At 40.6% G+C, this 16,957-nt stretch overlaps 1 protein-coding gene across 11 annotated transcripts in view; it reads right to left on the bottom strand.

The window, feature by feature from the left end:
- The window catches only part of ACE2 (angiotensin converting enzyme 2), a 46,994-nt gene that overhangs the window by 8,761 nt on the left and 21,276 nt on the right, over positions 1–16,957 (bottom strand). For 7 of the 11 annotated variants that reach the window (XR_014075718.1, XR_014075719.1, XM_081565255.1 and 4 more), the window contains 8 exons: positions 16,479–16,576; positions 13,876–14,045; positions 11,913–12,139; positions 7,255–7,399; positions 5,094–5,192; positions 4,290–4,412; positions 3,698–3,870; positions 2,426–2,484 (listed from right to left, as the gene is read on the bottom strand). Coding sequence is in view for 6 of the 11 variants with exons in the window: in XM_081565255.1 (XP_081421381.1) it covers positions 2,426–2,484; positions 3,698–3,870; positions 4,290–4,412; positions 5,094–5,192; positions 7,255–7,399; positions 11,913–12,139; positions 13,876–14,045; positions 16,479–16,576 (1,094 nt within the window). In the remaining 5 variants the exon portion in view is untranslated. Of the gene's footprint in view, positions 1–2,425; positions 2,485–2,841; positions 3,039–3,697; positions 3,871–4,289; positions 4,413–5,093; positions 5,193–7,254; positions 7,400–11,912; positions 12,140–13,875; positions 14,046–16,478; positions 16,577–16,957 lie in introns of all 11 variants that reach the window. The other 4 variants (XR_014075716.1, XR_014075717.1, XR_014075715.1 and 1 more) reach the window with 2 other exon arrangements.

Here is a 16,957-nt window from a genome sequence, read left to right as displayed (position 1 = left end):
CTGAAACTCCAATACTTTGGCCACCTGATGCGAAGAACTGACTCATTGGAAAAGACCCTGATGCTGGGAAAGATTGAAGGCAGGAGGAGAAGGGGACAACAGAGGATGAGACGGTTGGATGGCATCACCAACTCAATGGACATGAGTTTGAGCAAGCTCCGGGAGTTGGTGATGGACAGGGAAGCCTGGCATGCTGCAGTCCGTGGGGTTGCAAAGAGTCGGACACGACTGAGCGACTGAACTGAACATGCCCACTAATATTCTGGTTATTATTTCTATATTAAAAAAAGTAAAGGCTAAGTTTTCAAAATAGTATCAAAGATCCAGGTGGACTTTGCTATGAAGTAGCTTGAACTGGACAGTTATTCTGGCTAAAAGTATAACTCCACTCTCATCAAAGCAGCCTCTTGCTCCGTGAATGGGCCTCAGAATATTACACCATCAACCCCTCTGAAGACTATTTACTAATCCCTCACTGCATGGAAAGAGAACATGGGAAAAAAACATGTCAAGGAAAAAGAAAATAATTGAAAAGAATCCTGATCTACTGGACACTTTAAATTAAAATTAAATTTTATCAGTCCAAGGAAGAGTTAATAAAAATAGGACAGAAGGAGAAATAACTCCAAAGACAATGATTGCTAAGAAATAGGAACTTGAACTTTCAGAGTTTGAGAAGTAACACACCTCCATTTTATACTTCTTTTTTTTTTTTTTCTTTATTTTTCTTTTACTACCTGCACTATAAGCACTTTATATACGTGTTTCTTAAATCTTCATTTTTTACTCCTACTATGGGCTTCCTTGGGTTCTCAGCGGTAATAAATCCGCCTGCCAATGCAGGAGACCAGGTTTGATTGCTGGGTTGGGAAGATCCCCTGGAGAACAGAATGGCAACCCACTCCAGTATTCTTGCCTGGAGAATTCCATAGACAGAGGAGCCTGGAGGCTACAGTCCATGGGGTCGCAAATAGTCGGACATCACTTAGTGACTAAACAACAACGACATGTTATTTATATTCAGATGTTTTGCTTATATATGAAAATTACACTACAACTACTGTGGAGCCTTGGACAATAGTTAACTTCCCAAGAAAAGTATAGGGACAGAAATGCCATCTTTGACTCTATCCAGTGAAAAGAACAATTTTCTGTAGCAGCTTGGACTGTTTTATCCAATAATGCCAGGTTGCTCTCTAATCCTGCAAAGCCTCCTGGGTGCCACACTTCCATCCATGCCTTTGATCTCCATCTGCCTGGGGCAACCCTCTCCTCTCCTTTTCCCCCAAAACAAATTGCTTCAAACTGGATAACCTGAGACAGGTGTTTAGGAGAAAGCAATAGCTGATTAAAGTAATTCACATGAAGGTGTAAGTAATCTGATTTTCTGTAAAACTTTTTGTTGTCTAGAAATGCATCTCTGCCTCAGTGGTTCTCAAACTGTGCTGTAATCAAAATCACCTGGGGAACTTTGACGATTTGATGCCAGATGCATGTGTGAGAAGTCGCTTCAGTGGCGTCCAACTCTTTGTGACCCTATGGACTGTAGCCTGCCAGGCTCCTCTGTCCATGGAGTTCTCCAGGGAAGAATACTGGAGTGGGTTTTGATGCCACACCTCAGAGCAATAAGTCAGAATCTCTGGGAATGGGACTGAAGCATTAATATTTTAAAAAACATCTCGAATGACTCCAGAGTGCAGCCAGGCTTGAGAAACAGTGGTCTAAATTGTTGCTTCCCAGTCTTTATTGTGTCTACAAACCACCTGGGGGTTTGTTAAAGTGCAGATTCTGATTAAGCAGGTCCAAGGCTGGGGTCTAAGATTAAAACAAGCTTCTAGTACCTAGATGATTGACTAAGACAAAACAAAGCCAAACTGCCTACAATACTTCTAAAAGCAGTCTCTAAAAATATAAACATGTCCTCTTCATCAAACACAAGTAATGGGGACTTCCCTGGTGATCCAGTGGCTAAGACTCCAGGCTCCCAAAGCAGAGAGCCTGGGTTCAATTTCTGGTCAAGGAACTGGATCCCACATGCCACAACTAAGAGTTTCCATGCTGCAGCTAAAGATCCCACACATCACAACTAAGACCCAGCACAGCCAAATAAATAAATAAACATATTTTTTAAAAATACAAGTAACTGTGATTAGAGTGAATTGGGAGGGTAGGTATTTGATACTTTAGATGTTTTCTCATTGATCTTCATAATACCTTCAGAGTCACAAGGAAAACAGAGGCAGAGCCAATTCAATAAGGAATGTATAACTGAAAAAACCAACTCAAATGCCAGAGGCCAGAATCTAGGGCTTTTTAAGAGAACCATGTGCCCTTTCATCTTTTCAACTGCACTGAAATGGGCATGTTGGGCCCTAAATAAGGGAATGCATTGAAAAGTCATGGATGCGCTATCTAGAATACTCACAGCATTTTCTCCAAGAGCTGATTTTAGGCTTATCCTCACTTTGATGCTTTGGTCAGAATCTGATTAAAGAGAAATAACAGACTGTTGTTACAGACAGCAGATTGACCATGTGTATTTATTTCCTTCCTTTCCCAAGATCCCACTGAAGTGATAGTAAAGGAATTTTTTTTAAGGTATAAACACTCCTTTGGAAAATGAGAAGTTACGGATGAGTGGTAAATGCTTTCTCAAGGGTCAGGAAGTCACGGCATAATGTGTACACACAAGCAGTAGAGACACCCTCCCCCCAGAGAATCCAGGAGAGGCCTGGGATTCAAGTACAGCAGGGGGTGGGAAGAAGATACTGGACTGAAAACAAGGAAAATGAAAGTCTAGGTCTGGTTATAGCCACTTTGGGGAACAGTTGATGCTCCTACCCCATGAGCTCTTGCTTAGAAAGTCACTTGGAGGCTGTGCTGCAGCAAAACAGGAGGTAATTCATGAAAGAAGACATGGCATCCAGGAAGGAGTGGATTCAACCCAGGACAGCAGCAAAGGGATGACTCAGGATGAAAACTGTGGTCCAGATTGAGACAGGAGGACTCTAAGAGGGAGTTCTTTAGGAAAAATGAGACTGAAAAGAATGGATACGTTGGAATAGTTGGAGAAGAATATAGCATAGACAGCTAATTAGGCATGCAAAAAAATGAGGCAATAGAAACTTCAGGACAAACAAAAAGCTACATTAAAAAAGATATAAAATAATATATTACTCGGTTCTGCAGGTATAATGATGCAAATATTGATAATTTCTTTACTAAAAATGTTAAATTTCATTGGGAGAATGGGAAATGGAGGCAGAAGAGTAGGCAGAAGTGCATGTCTAAAACTGAGCAATGGGGAAATGACAATATAAACAAGCTGCTTAGAAATATGAATGTAACTGCCAGAAAGAAGAGGGGATTGCATTAAAACTGTTAAACACATTTGCCTTTCTTTGAAGAGCAGGATTCACATACAGTGGGTTGGAAACTGTTAGACTCTTTTATTTTAAATATGGGGCTAGTAAAGCAGATTGGAAACAAGAGGGGGGAAGTTTTCACTGTGTTAGGTACACAGTAGGTGCTCAACAAATGTGTTTCCTCCCAGAGACAATGGCATCTGCCACCACAGTACAGGGGGTAAGTAGAGGGAGAACACACTCAACTGCATAAGTCCCATAAGACTAGGGCCAGAGAGGACTAGGGAAGCACAAAAAGGGCCGTTAGAAATGTGTCAACGCCATCTACTCACATGGAGTCCATTCCGTGCTCCATCCCACGAATGAATTCCTGTTCTGCTCTTTCAGCCAGGTAAACAAGGGCTCAAAGTAGTTGAGCAGGGGTTTTACATCCATAGTCTTTACTCCCACAATATTTTCCAATGCTAAGGTCCAGGGTTCTGATTTTCCAAGGCGCAGCATTTGGCTACATTAAAAAAAAAAAAGCGGGGGAGGTGGGTTCAGGGCCTTTGGAAGGATTCCAGATGTACATCTGTTTACATGTACAATCTATGGTTACTCCTCTTTGGTTTGACTAAGTTTGCTCCTGGCAAATAAGACAAGAAGGCATGGTAAAAGAAGTATTCATCTTTCAATCTCTCTTCCCCCTGGTTACTACAAAGAGAGCTCTGTAGTTCCAACATGGGGAGAGGAGGTGGCCTGTCTAGCCATCACAGGATCCAGGTTCCTGTGTGACCACAAAACAAACATTTAATTCATGGATGAAGACATTTTGAGTCCCCAAATTTTCTTTTTTGGAACAAAGAAATCAAATTCAAACCTAGGCATGGAAATGAGTAACATTAAATAGGATGAGAGGTTCAATATTTTTGAAGCATCTCTTACAGCAGCCTCTGCCCAGCTTCAGTGGAATTTGAGATATCACATTTGAACAGGGCACCTTCATGTTTAGCTGTTTTACAAAGGGCTTCATGAAACTGAAATTGATAAATGGTCCTTGTGTAATACCTGTAACAGAGATAAAGAAAAAAACAAAAGAGTTGGCCCGTGTGTAGTTTCTGTGGTAAAGTCATAGATTGGGACATATATTTAAATTTTGAGGCCCCAGCAACCAAAGAAGTATCAGTTAAACCTCTTTTCACTCAAGAAAGACCCAAACACAAACCCTATAGACTCATCATACTTGCATTTATGTATCAGCTGATAAAAAGGCAGCATTAGCTTGTTAACTGTGAGCTCACATTTGTATTGTGTTTTACCGATTTATAGCCTTTTCACATAACTGATGCCAATCGATCCTTTTGGCAAATCAACAATATGATTTCTACTTTACAAATAAAGAAACTAAGACTCAACAAATTCAAGATCTGGAGCTAATAGGTGAATAACACAGATTTTGGGACTTCAAGTTAAAAATGCTCTATTATAATCACCCTGAACTCTGCCAGTAACAAGGAGACAAACAAAAACATTTCTATTGCTCCCAAGGAGACTATAAATTCCCTGTTTGTAGAGAAAAGGATCTCATATAACTTTTGTTGAACTCAATACATCATGTTCAGTTACACAGAATTGAAACTGATCATCTATTTTGAGGTTCTAAGGGGGAGGTGAATGGAGATAGAGAAATTAAAGTTGTCACTCTGTCTACAAATTCTAGAAGTGAAACAGAAGAAAACTGTCACTTACCGGATGAATGAGTAATCTTCAGCCACATGGAACAGACACGCGGGATCACAGTATGTCTCATCATGGGGCAGAGGCTCCACCACTCCGACTATCTCTCGCCTTTGGAGGAAAAAGAAGAAAGAAGGTATATTAGCTGTGGGTCGCTCATCGAGAGAAATTATAGATGGTGCCATTGTGCAGTGCCATCAGCCAATGGCATTTCTATTGGAATCTGTTGTCAGGTGAAATTGAAACAGTGTAAAGAATTACAGAATAAAGCCGATCTTTGTTTTTGTTAATTCAGCCAGTTTATACCATTGAAAAATAGCTGTATCATCAAAACACCAATTTCATAAAGTGTATTATGTGACCAAAACCATACAGTGAAAGTCCTAAAAATCCCTCTCCTGCACTGTATTTTATGGGCTCCTGGTAGGCAGAATTTTCTAAAATTGAAACCTCACTGATTCTTCAAGGCCAGCTCAAATGCTCCCTCGTCTGTGAGTCCTGCCCCTGACCCCAAGCACCTGCCACCACAGCAAGCCCTCCAGCTCCCTAGGCCTTCTCTAGCTCTGCCTCCTTTGCCATTTCTCTCTCTCTTTTGTAATTATTCACATACAGCTCCTTCTTGCCCTGGAGACTTGAGCACCTAGCGGTCAGGGCTGTGTTCTGGTCATCTTTAGAGTTCCAGTGCCAGCCACAATGCCCAATGCTAAGAAAAGACTTCATGTGGACTTATTACATGAATAGAGTACAATGAATCATTTTAAGGGCCTGATTCCACGTGCCTTTGGAAATAACCTAAAAGGGGTCAAAATTTAATCAGGATAAAAAGGTACAGAAACCATGTATTTGGCATTGTTTGAATACATTTGTCCTTTCTGATTGTGGGATCATGACAGACATAATTTTGGTAATACTTAAATGCTAGAGACAGTTATTAGAGATGCTGTCTCCTTCCTCCCAAGGAGGATTTATGTCAACAGAAAGAATCTTAGCAGAATAGTGGCACTGACTTCAACTTACGGATGTGGGGCTAAATGTTATAATTGTAGATCTTCACTCCAAAAAGGAAAAATAAAGAAAAGTCATCAATGGGAGTCTGACTAATATGGTGGGGAGATCTCTTTTCTTCCTTCCATCTTCTTCAGTAGTACTTTCATCATTATTTCATACTTGTCTGAGCCAGGCCCTGTGCAAAAGCACTTGGGATATAGTGATGAATGACGTAGCACTGAAACTATTGAAAGGCATCACCATCTGTTGCCCAAATGTGGCAGGCTCTCACTTGCTTAGAATTCTCTTCCTCCCCTTCTATGTATACCTGGTTAACTCCCACATTGTTCTCAAACCTCAGCTTGGATGCCTCTCCTCATCTGACTCACTGGCCAGGGCTTTGGATCTCCCCTTGGATGCTCATGGATCCCCACACCCCCATCATAATTCAACACAGTGCAGTGGTTTCATTTTCCACATCCCTCCATACACTAAAAGCTCTTGGAAGTCAAAGAGAAAATCAAAAACGATCAGCCTCAGATCCCTGGTGCTTTACCTAAAATATGGGGTTATTAATTTTTGTTTCAAAGAATGGACAAAATAAAAAATGAAAATGAACACATTGATTACTTCCTAAATAATATCAGAGTTTTAACGGGTGTCTGAACATGTAAGAAGATAGAGCATGAGAAATTTCGTCACTTGACCCTGCTTTTGAGGGGGTGGGCAAAGCCAAGGAAATGTTATCTGAGAAGAAGGCACCTGAATGGAGACTTAATAAAAAGCAAGTAGTTAATGTGACGGAGAAGGCAATGGCACCCCACTCCAGTGCTCTTGCCTGGAAAATCCCATGGACGGAGGAGCCTGGTAGGCTGCAGTCCATGCGGTCGCTACGAGTCAGACACCACTGAACGACTTCACTTTCACTTTTCACTTTCGTGCATTGGAGAAGGAAATGGCAACCCACTCCAGTGTTCTTGCCTGGAGAATCCCAGGGACAGCAGAGCCTAGTGGGCTGCTGTCTATGGGGTCGCACAGAGTCAGGCACGACTGAAGTGACTTAGCAGCAGCAGCAGCACTTAATGTGAGTGTGTGTGTGTCTATATAGGCCAATTAGATGCTTTTAAATAAACACCAAACTCATGAGAAAACATTTTACTGATTGCGTGCATATTCACTGACTTACTTCATCTCCCACCACTTTTCCATCCACTGCTCTTTAGGAATTTCACCCTTAAAGACCATCCACCTCCACTTTTCTAACATGTAAGTAAATGGTAGAGTTCCAACAATTGTAAGTGCTTGTTTGAGCAGGAAGTTTATTTCTATTTCTGAAAGGAAAATGGGAAAGGATAAATATTAAGATGAGGATGACAATAGACATTTTGTGTTCAATAATTTCCTAATCTCAAGATATTATTCCTCAAGATATACTTACTATAAGGATGATCACATGAGAAATATTGACAGTCGACATAATAATATGTATTTATTCATTTTCTCAGCTGAGGGATTTGAAGTAGGGTGAAGCCTTGGATAGAATAGGTTAAATAAATCCACGAGTAACCGTCTTTTCGCATTAGTTTCAGTTGCCTTCCTTAACTACCTCTTGTCAGAGCTAAGTAGGGTAGGGCTATTTCATCTGCTTTCCTAGTCATACTGTTTATTCTTGTAAGCTCCATGAAGGCAGTGACTGTCAATGTCTCATTCAAGACTGTATACCTAAACTGGTGTCTGCTACATGACGCCCTGTGTGAGTCTTTGCTAAATAAATGGATATTAAACAGATGTGGCCAAAAGCCAGTAAACCAGGGAGGAAAAAAAAAAAAAGAAAAAACAGCCTCCCTCCTGATTATCCAGTGGATAATCAGAAGTACCATGAACTTTAAATTTACTGATACCTTCCTTCAGTTCAGTTCAGTTCAGTCACTCAGTCATGTCCAACTCTGCGACACCATGGACCGCAGCATGCCAGGCCTCCCTGTCCATCACCAACTCCCGGAGTCCACCCAAACCCATCTCCATTGAGCCGGTGATGCCATCCAACCATCTCATCCTCTGTCGTCCCCTTCTCCTGGCTTCAAACTTTCCCAGAATCAGGGTCTTTTCAAACGAGTCAGCTCTTCACATCAGGTGGCCAAAGTACTGGAGTTTCAATGTCAGCATCAGTCCCTCCAATGAACAGTCAGGACTGATCTCTTTTAGGATGGACTGGTTGGATCTCCTTGCAGTCCAATGGACTCCCAAGAGTCTTCTCCAACACCACAGTTCAAAAGCATCAATTCTGCGGCGCTCAGCTTTCTTTATAGTCCAACTCTCACATCCATACATGACTACTGGAAAAACCATAGCCTTGACTAGACGGACCTTTGTTGGCAAAGTAATGTCTCTGCTTTTCAATATGCTGTGTAGGTTGGTCATAACTTTCCTTCAAAGGAGTAAGCGTCTTTTAATTTCATGGCTGCAATCACCATCTGCAGTGATTTTGGAGCCCCAAAAAATAATGTCAGCCACTGTTTCCACTGTTTCCGCATCTATTTCCCATGAAGTGATGGGACTGGATGCCATGATCTTAGTTTTCTGAATGTTCAGCTTTAAGCCAACTTTTTCACTCTCCTCTTTCACTTTCATCAAGAGGTTCTTTAGTTCTTCTTCACTTTCTGCCATAAGGGTGGTGTCATCTGCATATCTGAGGTTATTGATATTTCTCCCGGCAATCTTGATTCCAGCTTGTGTTTCATCCAGCCCAGCGTTTCTCATGATGTACTCTGCATATAAGTTAAATAAGCAAGGTGACAATATACAGCCTTGACGTACTCCTTTTCCTATTTGGAACAGTCTATTGTTCCATGTCCAGTTTTAACTGTTGCTTCCTGACCTGCATACAGGTTTCTCAAGAGGCAGGTCAGGTGGTCTGGTATTCCCATCCCTTTCAGAATTTTCCACAGTTTATTGTGATCCACACAGTCAAAGGCTTTGGCATAGTCAATAAAGTAGAAATAGGTGTTTTTCTGGAACTCTCTTGCTTTTTCAATGATAGAGCATGTTCAATGATACAGATGTTAGCAATTTGATCTCTGGTTCCTCTGCCTTTTCTAAATCCAGCTTGAACATCTGGAAGTTCACGGTTCACATATTGCTGAAGCCTGGCTTGGAGAATTTTGAGCATTACTTTACTAGCGTGTGAGATGAGTGCAATTGTGCGGTAGTTTGAGCATTCTTTGGCATTGCCTTTCTTTGGGATTGGAATGAAAACCGACCTTTTCCAGTCCTGAGCCACTGCTGAGTTTTCCAGATTTGCTGGCATATCGAGTGCAGCACTTTCACAGCATCATCTTTCAGGATTTGAAATAGCTCAACTGGAATTCCATCACCTCCACTAGCTTTGTTCGTAGTGATGCTTTCTAAGGCCCACTTGACTTCACATTCCAGGATGTCTGGCTCTAGGTGAGTGATCACACCATCGTGATTATCTGGGTCATGAAGATCTTTTTTGTACAGTTCTTCTGTGTATTCTTGCCCCCTCTTAATATCTTCTGCTTCTGTTAGGTCCCTACCATTTCTGTCCTTTATTGAGCCCATCTTTGCATGAAATGTTCCCTTGGTATCTCTAATTTTCTTGAAGAGATCTCTAGTCTTTCCCATTCTATTGTTTTCCTCTATTTCTTTGCACTGATCGCTGAGGAAGGCTTTCTTATCTCTCCTTGTTATTCTTTGGAATTCTGCATTCTAATGGGTATATCTTTCCTTTTCTCCTTTGCTTTTTGCTTCTCTTCTTTTCACAGCTATTTGTAAGGCTTCCTCGGGCCTTACAAATATCTTCCTTATCAGAGTTTAAAATGCTTTAACAAATTATGTTATTTCATTTATCCTTTATTAGTGGTGTAAATGGAGAAGGAAATGGCAATCCACTCCGGTATTCTTGCCTAGAGGATCCTTTGGACAGAGGAGCCTGGTGGGCTGCTGTCCATGGGGTCACACAGAGTAGGACATGACTGAAATGACTTAGCAGTAGCAGCAGCAGTGGTGTAAAAGGGCAGTGAGCTCATATCTATTGTATAAATGCAGCTTACTGGAATGTAACCAGGGGGCTATTATCTACTTGGCATATCGCTGTATATCTAGTGTCTCTAAAAATGATTTACATATAGTAAGTGCTCAGTAAACACTTTTGGAAGAAGAAAGGAAGAGAGGGAGAAAGAAAGAGGAAAAGAAGGAATGAAGGACTTTATTTTGTCAAATATAATTCACAGATCAGGAGCAGAGCTAAGGAAAGAAGGAGGAGTTTTTCAAACCTGCTTTTTCAAGCAGGAGTGATTCAATCATCTTTGCTTGCTGTCAAGGAATATTAAAAAATGATAAAACACTTTTCTGTGAATTGATCTGAGAATGATAATTTAAAATTAGGCAACAGGTGTGGTTACTGTGAAACCCCTTTCCTTTGTTGCTCACTTCTGGGAGGATACTGCTACTTGTCTGTTACCCACTAGGTCTATGCTTACACTTTTTCAGACATGACCTACTCCCAGGTACTTGTGAGATCATCAAGGTCTGGAGTCAGACGTCAAGGCAAAGTGAACTGTCCACACAAAGATGGAGCTTATGACCTTGACCTCATTGACTAAATGTACCAGTCAGCAGAGCTGATGTTTATGTCCCAAATGGCTAAAATGAGGGGAGAGAACGACATGGGAAAGAAGAGCATATTTGGCTCTAAGTGTCCTTCTTTTACAAGAAAGAATCCTCACAGAAAAAAAAAATCCGGATCTCATGAATATTTGTTGGGTTCCATCAAGTCCAGTGTTCTTGCCTGGAGAATCCCAGGGACGGGGGAGGCTGGTGGGCTGCCGTCTGTGGGGTTGCACAGAGTCGGACACGACTGAAGCGACTTAGCAGCAGCAGCAGCATCAAGTCCAGGCCATCCAAAGAGAAAAAGGCTGCCTTGAACAAAGATGCTGAATGATGGCCTGGATCTGAGGGGATGTTATGGGGCAAATTCATGCTTCAGCTAGATGAAAAAAAAGTGTTTCAGTCTCTTTCAATCTTTGTATTCTACCACCTGCTCCTTAAGAACTCCCATAACATTCCCATAATATTATGGGAACAGTTGTAGATTAGGTCTTTGGTTCTGGTTCTGCTATGTTGCTTTTCGACCTTGGGCTAGTTATTTTCCCTCTCGTGGCTTTAGCTTGCTTCCTCTACAAAGTGATTTTTAGAATATTTTCCAGCTCCATCATTGAGGTTTTTACCTAGAACTTGGGGAATTCAATCTAAACTCTGACACTAATTAGCTAGGTGACCTTGGATAAGCCATTTCAGTTCTGTGGGTCTGTTTTAGCATCTTTTTAAAAATCTTCTGGGTTTCCCTGGTGGCTGAGTGATAAAAAGTCCACCTGCCAATGCAGAAGACACAGGTTCAGTCCCTGGGTGGGGAAGATCCTCTGGAGAAGAAAACAGCAGTCCATTCCAGTATTCTTGCCTAGAAAATTCCATGGGCAGAGGAGCCTGGTGGGCTACAGTCCATGGGGTCGCAAAGCGTTGGACATGACTGAGCGACTAAACAACAACAACAAGTAAAATAAAATAAAAGTTTCCTGCTAGATGATTCTTAAGAGTCCCAAGATCATTCACTTAGTTACCTCTTTTCAAAGACACAAAAACAAAAGTTGGCATGTTATGTTATATACTGTTTTTTTTTTTAACCAGAAGCAATCCCCAGTTACCCATAAATACATTATATTTTATATGGCAAAAATTAAATATATCCTATGCATGACAATAAATACCTTTGTTCATGTCAGACTAAAGAATACCCAAAAGAAGTCATGAGAAAAATGTGCATACCATTGTCTTCATAAAAATCAGGTGCCAGAAGACCAAGCGCTTTCAAATAGTGAGGTGTAGCTGCAGACAGTGACATGATTTCCCCAACGGCTTCATGGAAACCTTCATTAGCTCCATTTCTGAGCAGGTAGGGTTGTGCAGCATATGCCATGTCATACTGGATGTGTCCCATCTCATGATGGGCTGTCAGGAAATCATCCATTGTGACCTTCGTGCACATCTTGATCCTGAACAAAAATGGGCAAGATTAACATGAACCTCACTGAATTTCATTTATTCATCACAATAATTATATGGGATTTCTATAGCATGGATCACATTTTCAAGATTTATTGACTAATAAATCTTGAGGACCTACCTTATGTGTTCTAGAAACTGTTCTAGGTGCTCAATATAAAGTAATGGGCAGGGCTGAATCCTGTCCTCCTACTCACAGACTAATAGAAAGGGAGACAAACAGAGTCTTCTACTACAAAAACTCTGAGGCAAGTACTCTACAAGTGATCAGCAGACATGGCCTTGGCCATAACGATGAGTAAATGCAGGCCTAGTCTTCTAGAAGCACCAGGAATGGCATGACTTAAGATGCAATGAGCAATCTGGACCTTGATTAAAGCACAGCAGTTTGCCAGGTAGATGGCAGGAAGGGACAAGAGACCGATCTTCCTAGAAGTGCTCAATGAGGATGGCTTGAGAAAAGAACGGGAACACAGCCAGCAGTTTGGGACAGCTAAGACAGAGAAGCAGTAAAAAAAAAAAAAAAAGGTGGGGGAGGGCTAGCAATTGACATTTGGGAATCATTAGCATGTAAGTAGGGGAGTGGATGTGATGGCCCATGAAGCCAGTGTAGGATGGCAAGGAAAGAGGGCCAAGGACAAAGCTCCAGGAGGTCCCAGGATGTACAGGGTGGAGAGAGGAAAAGGAGACAGAGAGAGAAGTCAAAGAAGTCCGGAAGGGAGGACAATGCAGACACTAGTGAAAAACAACACGTCAAAGACAACCAACCAACACTGTCTCATGCTGCTGTGGCCCAAAGACTGCATTTGGCAATTAGATACCAGTCCTTTTCAACTTGGCAAGAGCAGTTTCAGGCAGGTGAGTGGAGGGGTCATATTTCAGTCGGTGTTGTCATTTTCTCACCCCTCTGAGCACACCATCCCCCTGATAAATACCCTTTAAGGACTCCCACTGCTCAGGGACAAACTCAATCTCCTTTATACACCCAATATGACCTCTTTTTCTAACTTTGGTTTTTCTCTCTTCTCTTTGACACAATTATAAGAATAGGTACTTACAGTTAATGTCAACTGTGTGTAAGATCCTGTGCTAGGAAGCCTATATACACTTCCTCACTTTTCAATCTTACCCTAGTACTGGAGTCAGTAAGCTCTGGCCTGCAGCTGGCCACTTGTTGTGATAAATTCAACTTTACTGTGACACAGCCCCAATCACTTGTTTCTGTATTGTCCTTGGCTGCTGTCATGCCACAAGGGCAGAGACAGGTAGTTGCAACAGAAACCTGCAAAGCCTAAAGAAACGATGTAAGTACTCTCTGTGTTTCTCCTATGATACATACCAGATTTCCTATCCACCTGTCCTAGTTCACTCAGAAGAAAGAAACGGGGAGGGGGGATTAATGTCTGATTCATACATTCCATCTTCCATAAATCTTCGCCCTAAGCCTTTCCTAATGGGGGCACCACCATACTTGTGACCATGCAACTCTAATGAGTGCATATTATTTCAGACGAGGTAAACTGTCTAAAGGTGCAGTTGAGGGCCTGATGACAATCCCCTTTTCCTCGGAAACCCAGATGCGGTCTCATGGACTTCCAGCCTTTATTCAAGGAAAATTCACTCCTCTCTTCAGTGCTCAGAGAAGCAGACAAGGAATCCAAAATCATCCGCAGCCCTTCATTGTCTCCCATTCGAGTACTGGCAGTATGAATGTCAGTCTTACTACCTGAAGTCCCCCTTCCCCAAGTCCCACGCTGTGGGGTGGCAGACCACCTTCCGGCCATCGCCTGGCTCAGTCAGCATGGAGTTGCTCCAGAATCCTTGAGTCATATACGGAAGGCTGATAGACACAAAGAACTTCTCAGCCTCCTTGAATATCCTTTCTGCATCCCAGGACTGGGGGGAGAAAAGAACAGCATTTAATTGTAGTGTTAAAATCACAGCATTCCTTTTGTTGGGTATGTACAAAGGCATAGCCTTTCTGAAAGGCAATTTGGCAACAGGTACAGACAGCTTTCACAGTGTTTATACTCTTTGTCTCAGTAATCCAGTCTCTAGGGAACTAACCTAGGAAATTCTCAGAAATTAGGTCAAAGAATGACATTTTAAATGATTTTTATTACTATTTTTCAGTTAAAATATATTTGACAAATTGTATAAGTGTTACAAAATGATTTTTTTTTATAAGACAGTTTAATCATACATATCCAGAATACTAGTTCAACATGTAAACAATAATTTTAAAATATTGAGATTATCATTGTTGTTGTCATTGTTTAGTCCCTAAGTCATGTCCAACTCTTTTGTGACCCCATGGACTGTAGCCCGCCAGGGTCCTCTGTCCATGGGATTTCCCAGGCAAGAATACTGGAGTGGGTTACCATTTCCTTCTCCAACAAAATGATTTTTAATAGAGGGAAAAGTGGAAACAGCCTCCAGAATGGCTAAATAAATAATGATGCCTTTGTGGAATGGAAAACCTAAATAAATTGGATTTATAAAGAATTTTTCTTGATTTTTAAAAATAATATAATAGTGAGAAGATAAAATATGTAAAACGCTTATATAGTATAATTTTAATGAAGAAGTGCATTAAAATGTCAGGAGTAGACTGTGATTATGTATGAATTTTTTTTGCCTTTATTCTTTATGTTCCAGGTATAAACACAAGTAGTAATGACCTTTTCTTTGCTAAAAACTGTTCAACTCAAGACAACAACCCTTGATTGAGTTCGTTCAGTGAACAAGGCCCCAGTATTAGGCTGGGGCTTATTAGTGTTTGTGTCAGAGGAAGACAAAAACAATAAAGCAAACATGAAGTCACATGCTTTCGAAGTCAAAAAGGCCCACAAGTGACCCAGTAGCCAATGGGTAGCTGGGTCTTGGCTTCATTGTCTGTATAGGAACCTAAACTTTCAGAATATTCTGGAACTGCAGAAGGGCAGCAGGTGTCTGCTGTTCAGCAAATCTTTCTGGGAACCAGTGTCCCTGGAGCTGACCAAGACTTCTTTTGAGATAAGTCCCATACATCAGTCAAACTAAATTTGTATAATTGGCAGATAGTTATGAATCACTTTTTAGTGACACAGAAAACTTCCTCTGATCTTAAAAACCTGTCAAGTTAATTTCTTCTCCCACGTCCGCCTTGAAAATATGAAACTTGGTATAAGAGACACTATGGATTGTTTTTTCACCTTTAAAGGCTTAATGTCAGACAATATTGCTATTGGTGACTATGGTACTCTTAAGGAAAATGAACATATACCAAAAGAGTGTAGACTGGCAAGCACAGTTAATATCTGTTGAATGAAGAATGAATGGGTAGAAAACCAGACTGGAAATACTGCAAATTCTGTGTTCCAACCTTAATTGCCACTGACTGACTGTCTTTGTGACTTTGGGTGAATCATTTACCCAAGCGTCAGTTTCCTCACCTACGACATGGAACTATCACAATACCTGCCCTGATAATCCCATAGATATGTTGTAAACATAACATTAGGAGAGATGGTGGTTGTGAAAACATCATAGACAGGCTATGGAGGTACATAAAAATGAGCCCCTGCTGCTACTCAATTGCAAAATGGGGCTAGAACAGCTGCAGGAGTTTGGGGGCTCTTGAAGCTTCATGTTTTCATTCTGCTGTGGACTTCTCTCAGGGATATGTTATACAACTGAAGGTTCATTGCGTAGTTGCTTACAGATTTAAAACTGTTCACAAGCAATGCATAAATACTAACGTAAATCACAGTGCAACGATCTGGAAAAATTTTACACAGCTAATAGATGTGCTAATAGATTCTACCCAGAATTGTAGAGTATTAGTTCAATAAAGAAAAACACATAATTACAACCATAATATGCTTTCATCAATGGAAGGGAACACAGAGAATTAAAACAATTATTCCAAGATGGTAACAAAAAGTTTATTTGCAAAACATTGCCCACTCTTATGGTATCTTTAACAATAATGCTTTTTAATATGCGAAAATCCTTTTTTTCCCTATTCATAGAGGTTACTGACTACATAGCAATGACTAACTTTAGAAAGAATTATAAGTTCACAATTCCACATCTTATTGCTTAATGGAAAACCAGGTCATCTCTACTTTTAGTTACTCTCAGCAAGATCAATGCCATACTTATTCTAGGTATTTGATGTCACTGTCATTGTAAACTACTTTTCTATGAAAAGACACTTACATAAGAAATACATTTAAAATAGCTTGAAATTTTTCTCATTTACATGACTTTATAACATAAGAAGAGAAGGAGAGCATAAAAAGGAATGAGGTTAAGGATTTAGTTTTCAAGGTGTCTTCTTCCTACCTGGTTCTCCATTTTTTCAGTAACATCTATGCTTGGTTTGTGTTCAAAGGGCACTGTCAAAGAGTACAGATTTGTCCAAAATCTCCCCCACATATCACCTATTAAAAAAAAAGATTCGTTAATATGTGATAAAGATAGTAGAAGTATAGACATGATTTTACATAGCATATGAGGTGGGACTGGTAAACAGGCCATAAAGTATTCTAGATTTAATTTATTGGGTTGGCCAAAAAGTGATGTTACAGAAAAACATAAATGAACTTTTTGGCCAACTCAATAGTTTCTGTGCTTCCTTTTCACTACCTCTTTTCCTCTTCTCTCATTTTATATTTTCAACATTCCCTTCTTTTACTGTCTCCTCTAAAAGGTTAAAATGGCAAGAGGTGATGTGGTGAGGCAAAGCTTGTAAGGGAATCATCCCTGTTTCTTTCATTTCAAATCACAATTGAAAGGCACAATGTATTAAATATATAGGACAT

The sequence above is a fragment of the Giraffa tippelskirchi genome, chromosome X (genome assembly GCF_054371585.1).
Source record: "Giraffa tippelskirchi isolate mGirTip1 chromosome X, T2T-mGirTip1v1.2.pri, whole genome shotgun sequence".
Taxonomy (NCBI): Eukaryota; Metazoa; Chordata; class Mammalia; order Artiodactyla; family Giraffidae; genus Giraffa; species Giraffa tippelskirchi.
This window is presented reverse-complemented; position numbering and strand designations above follow the sequence as displayed.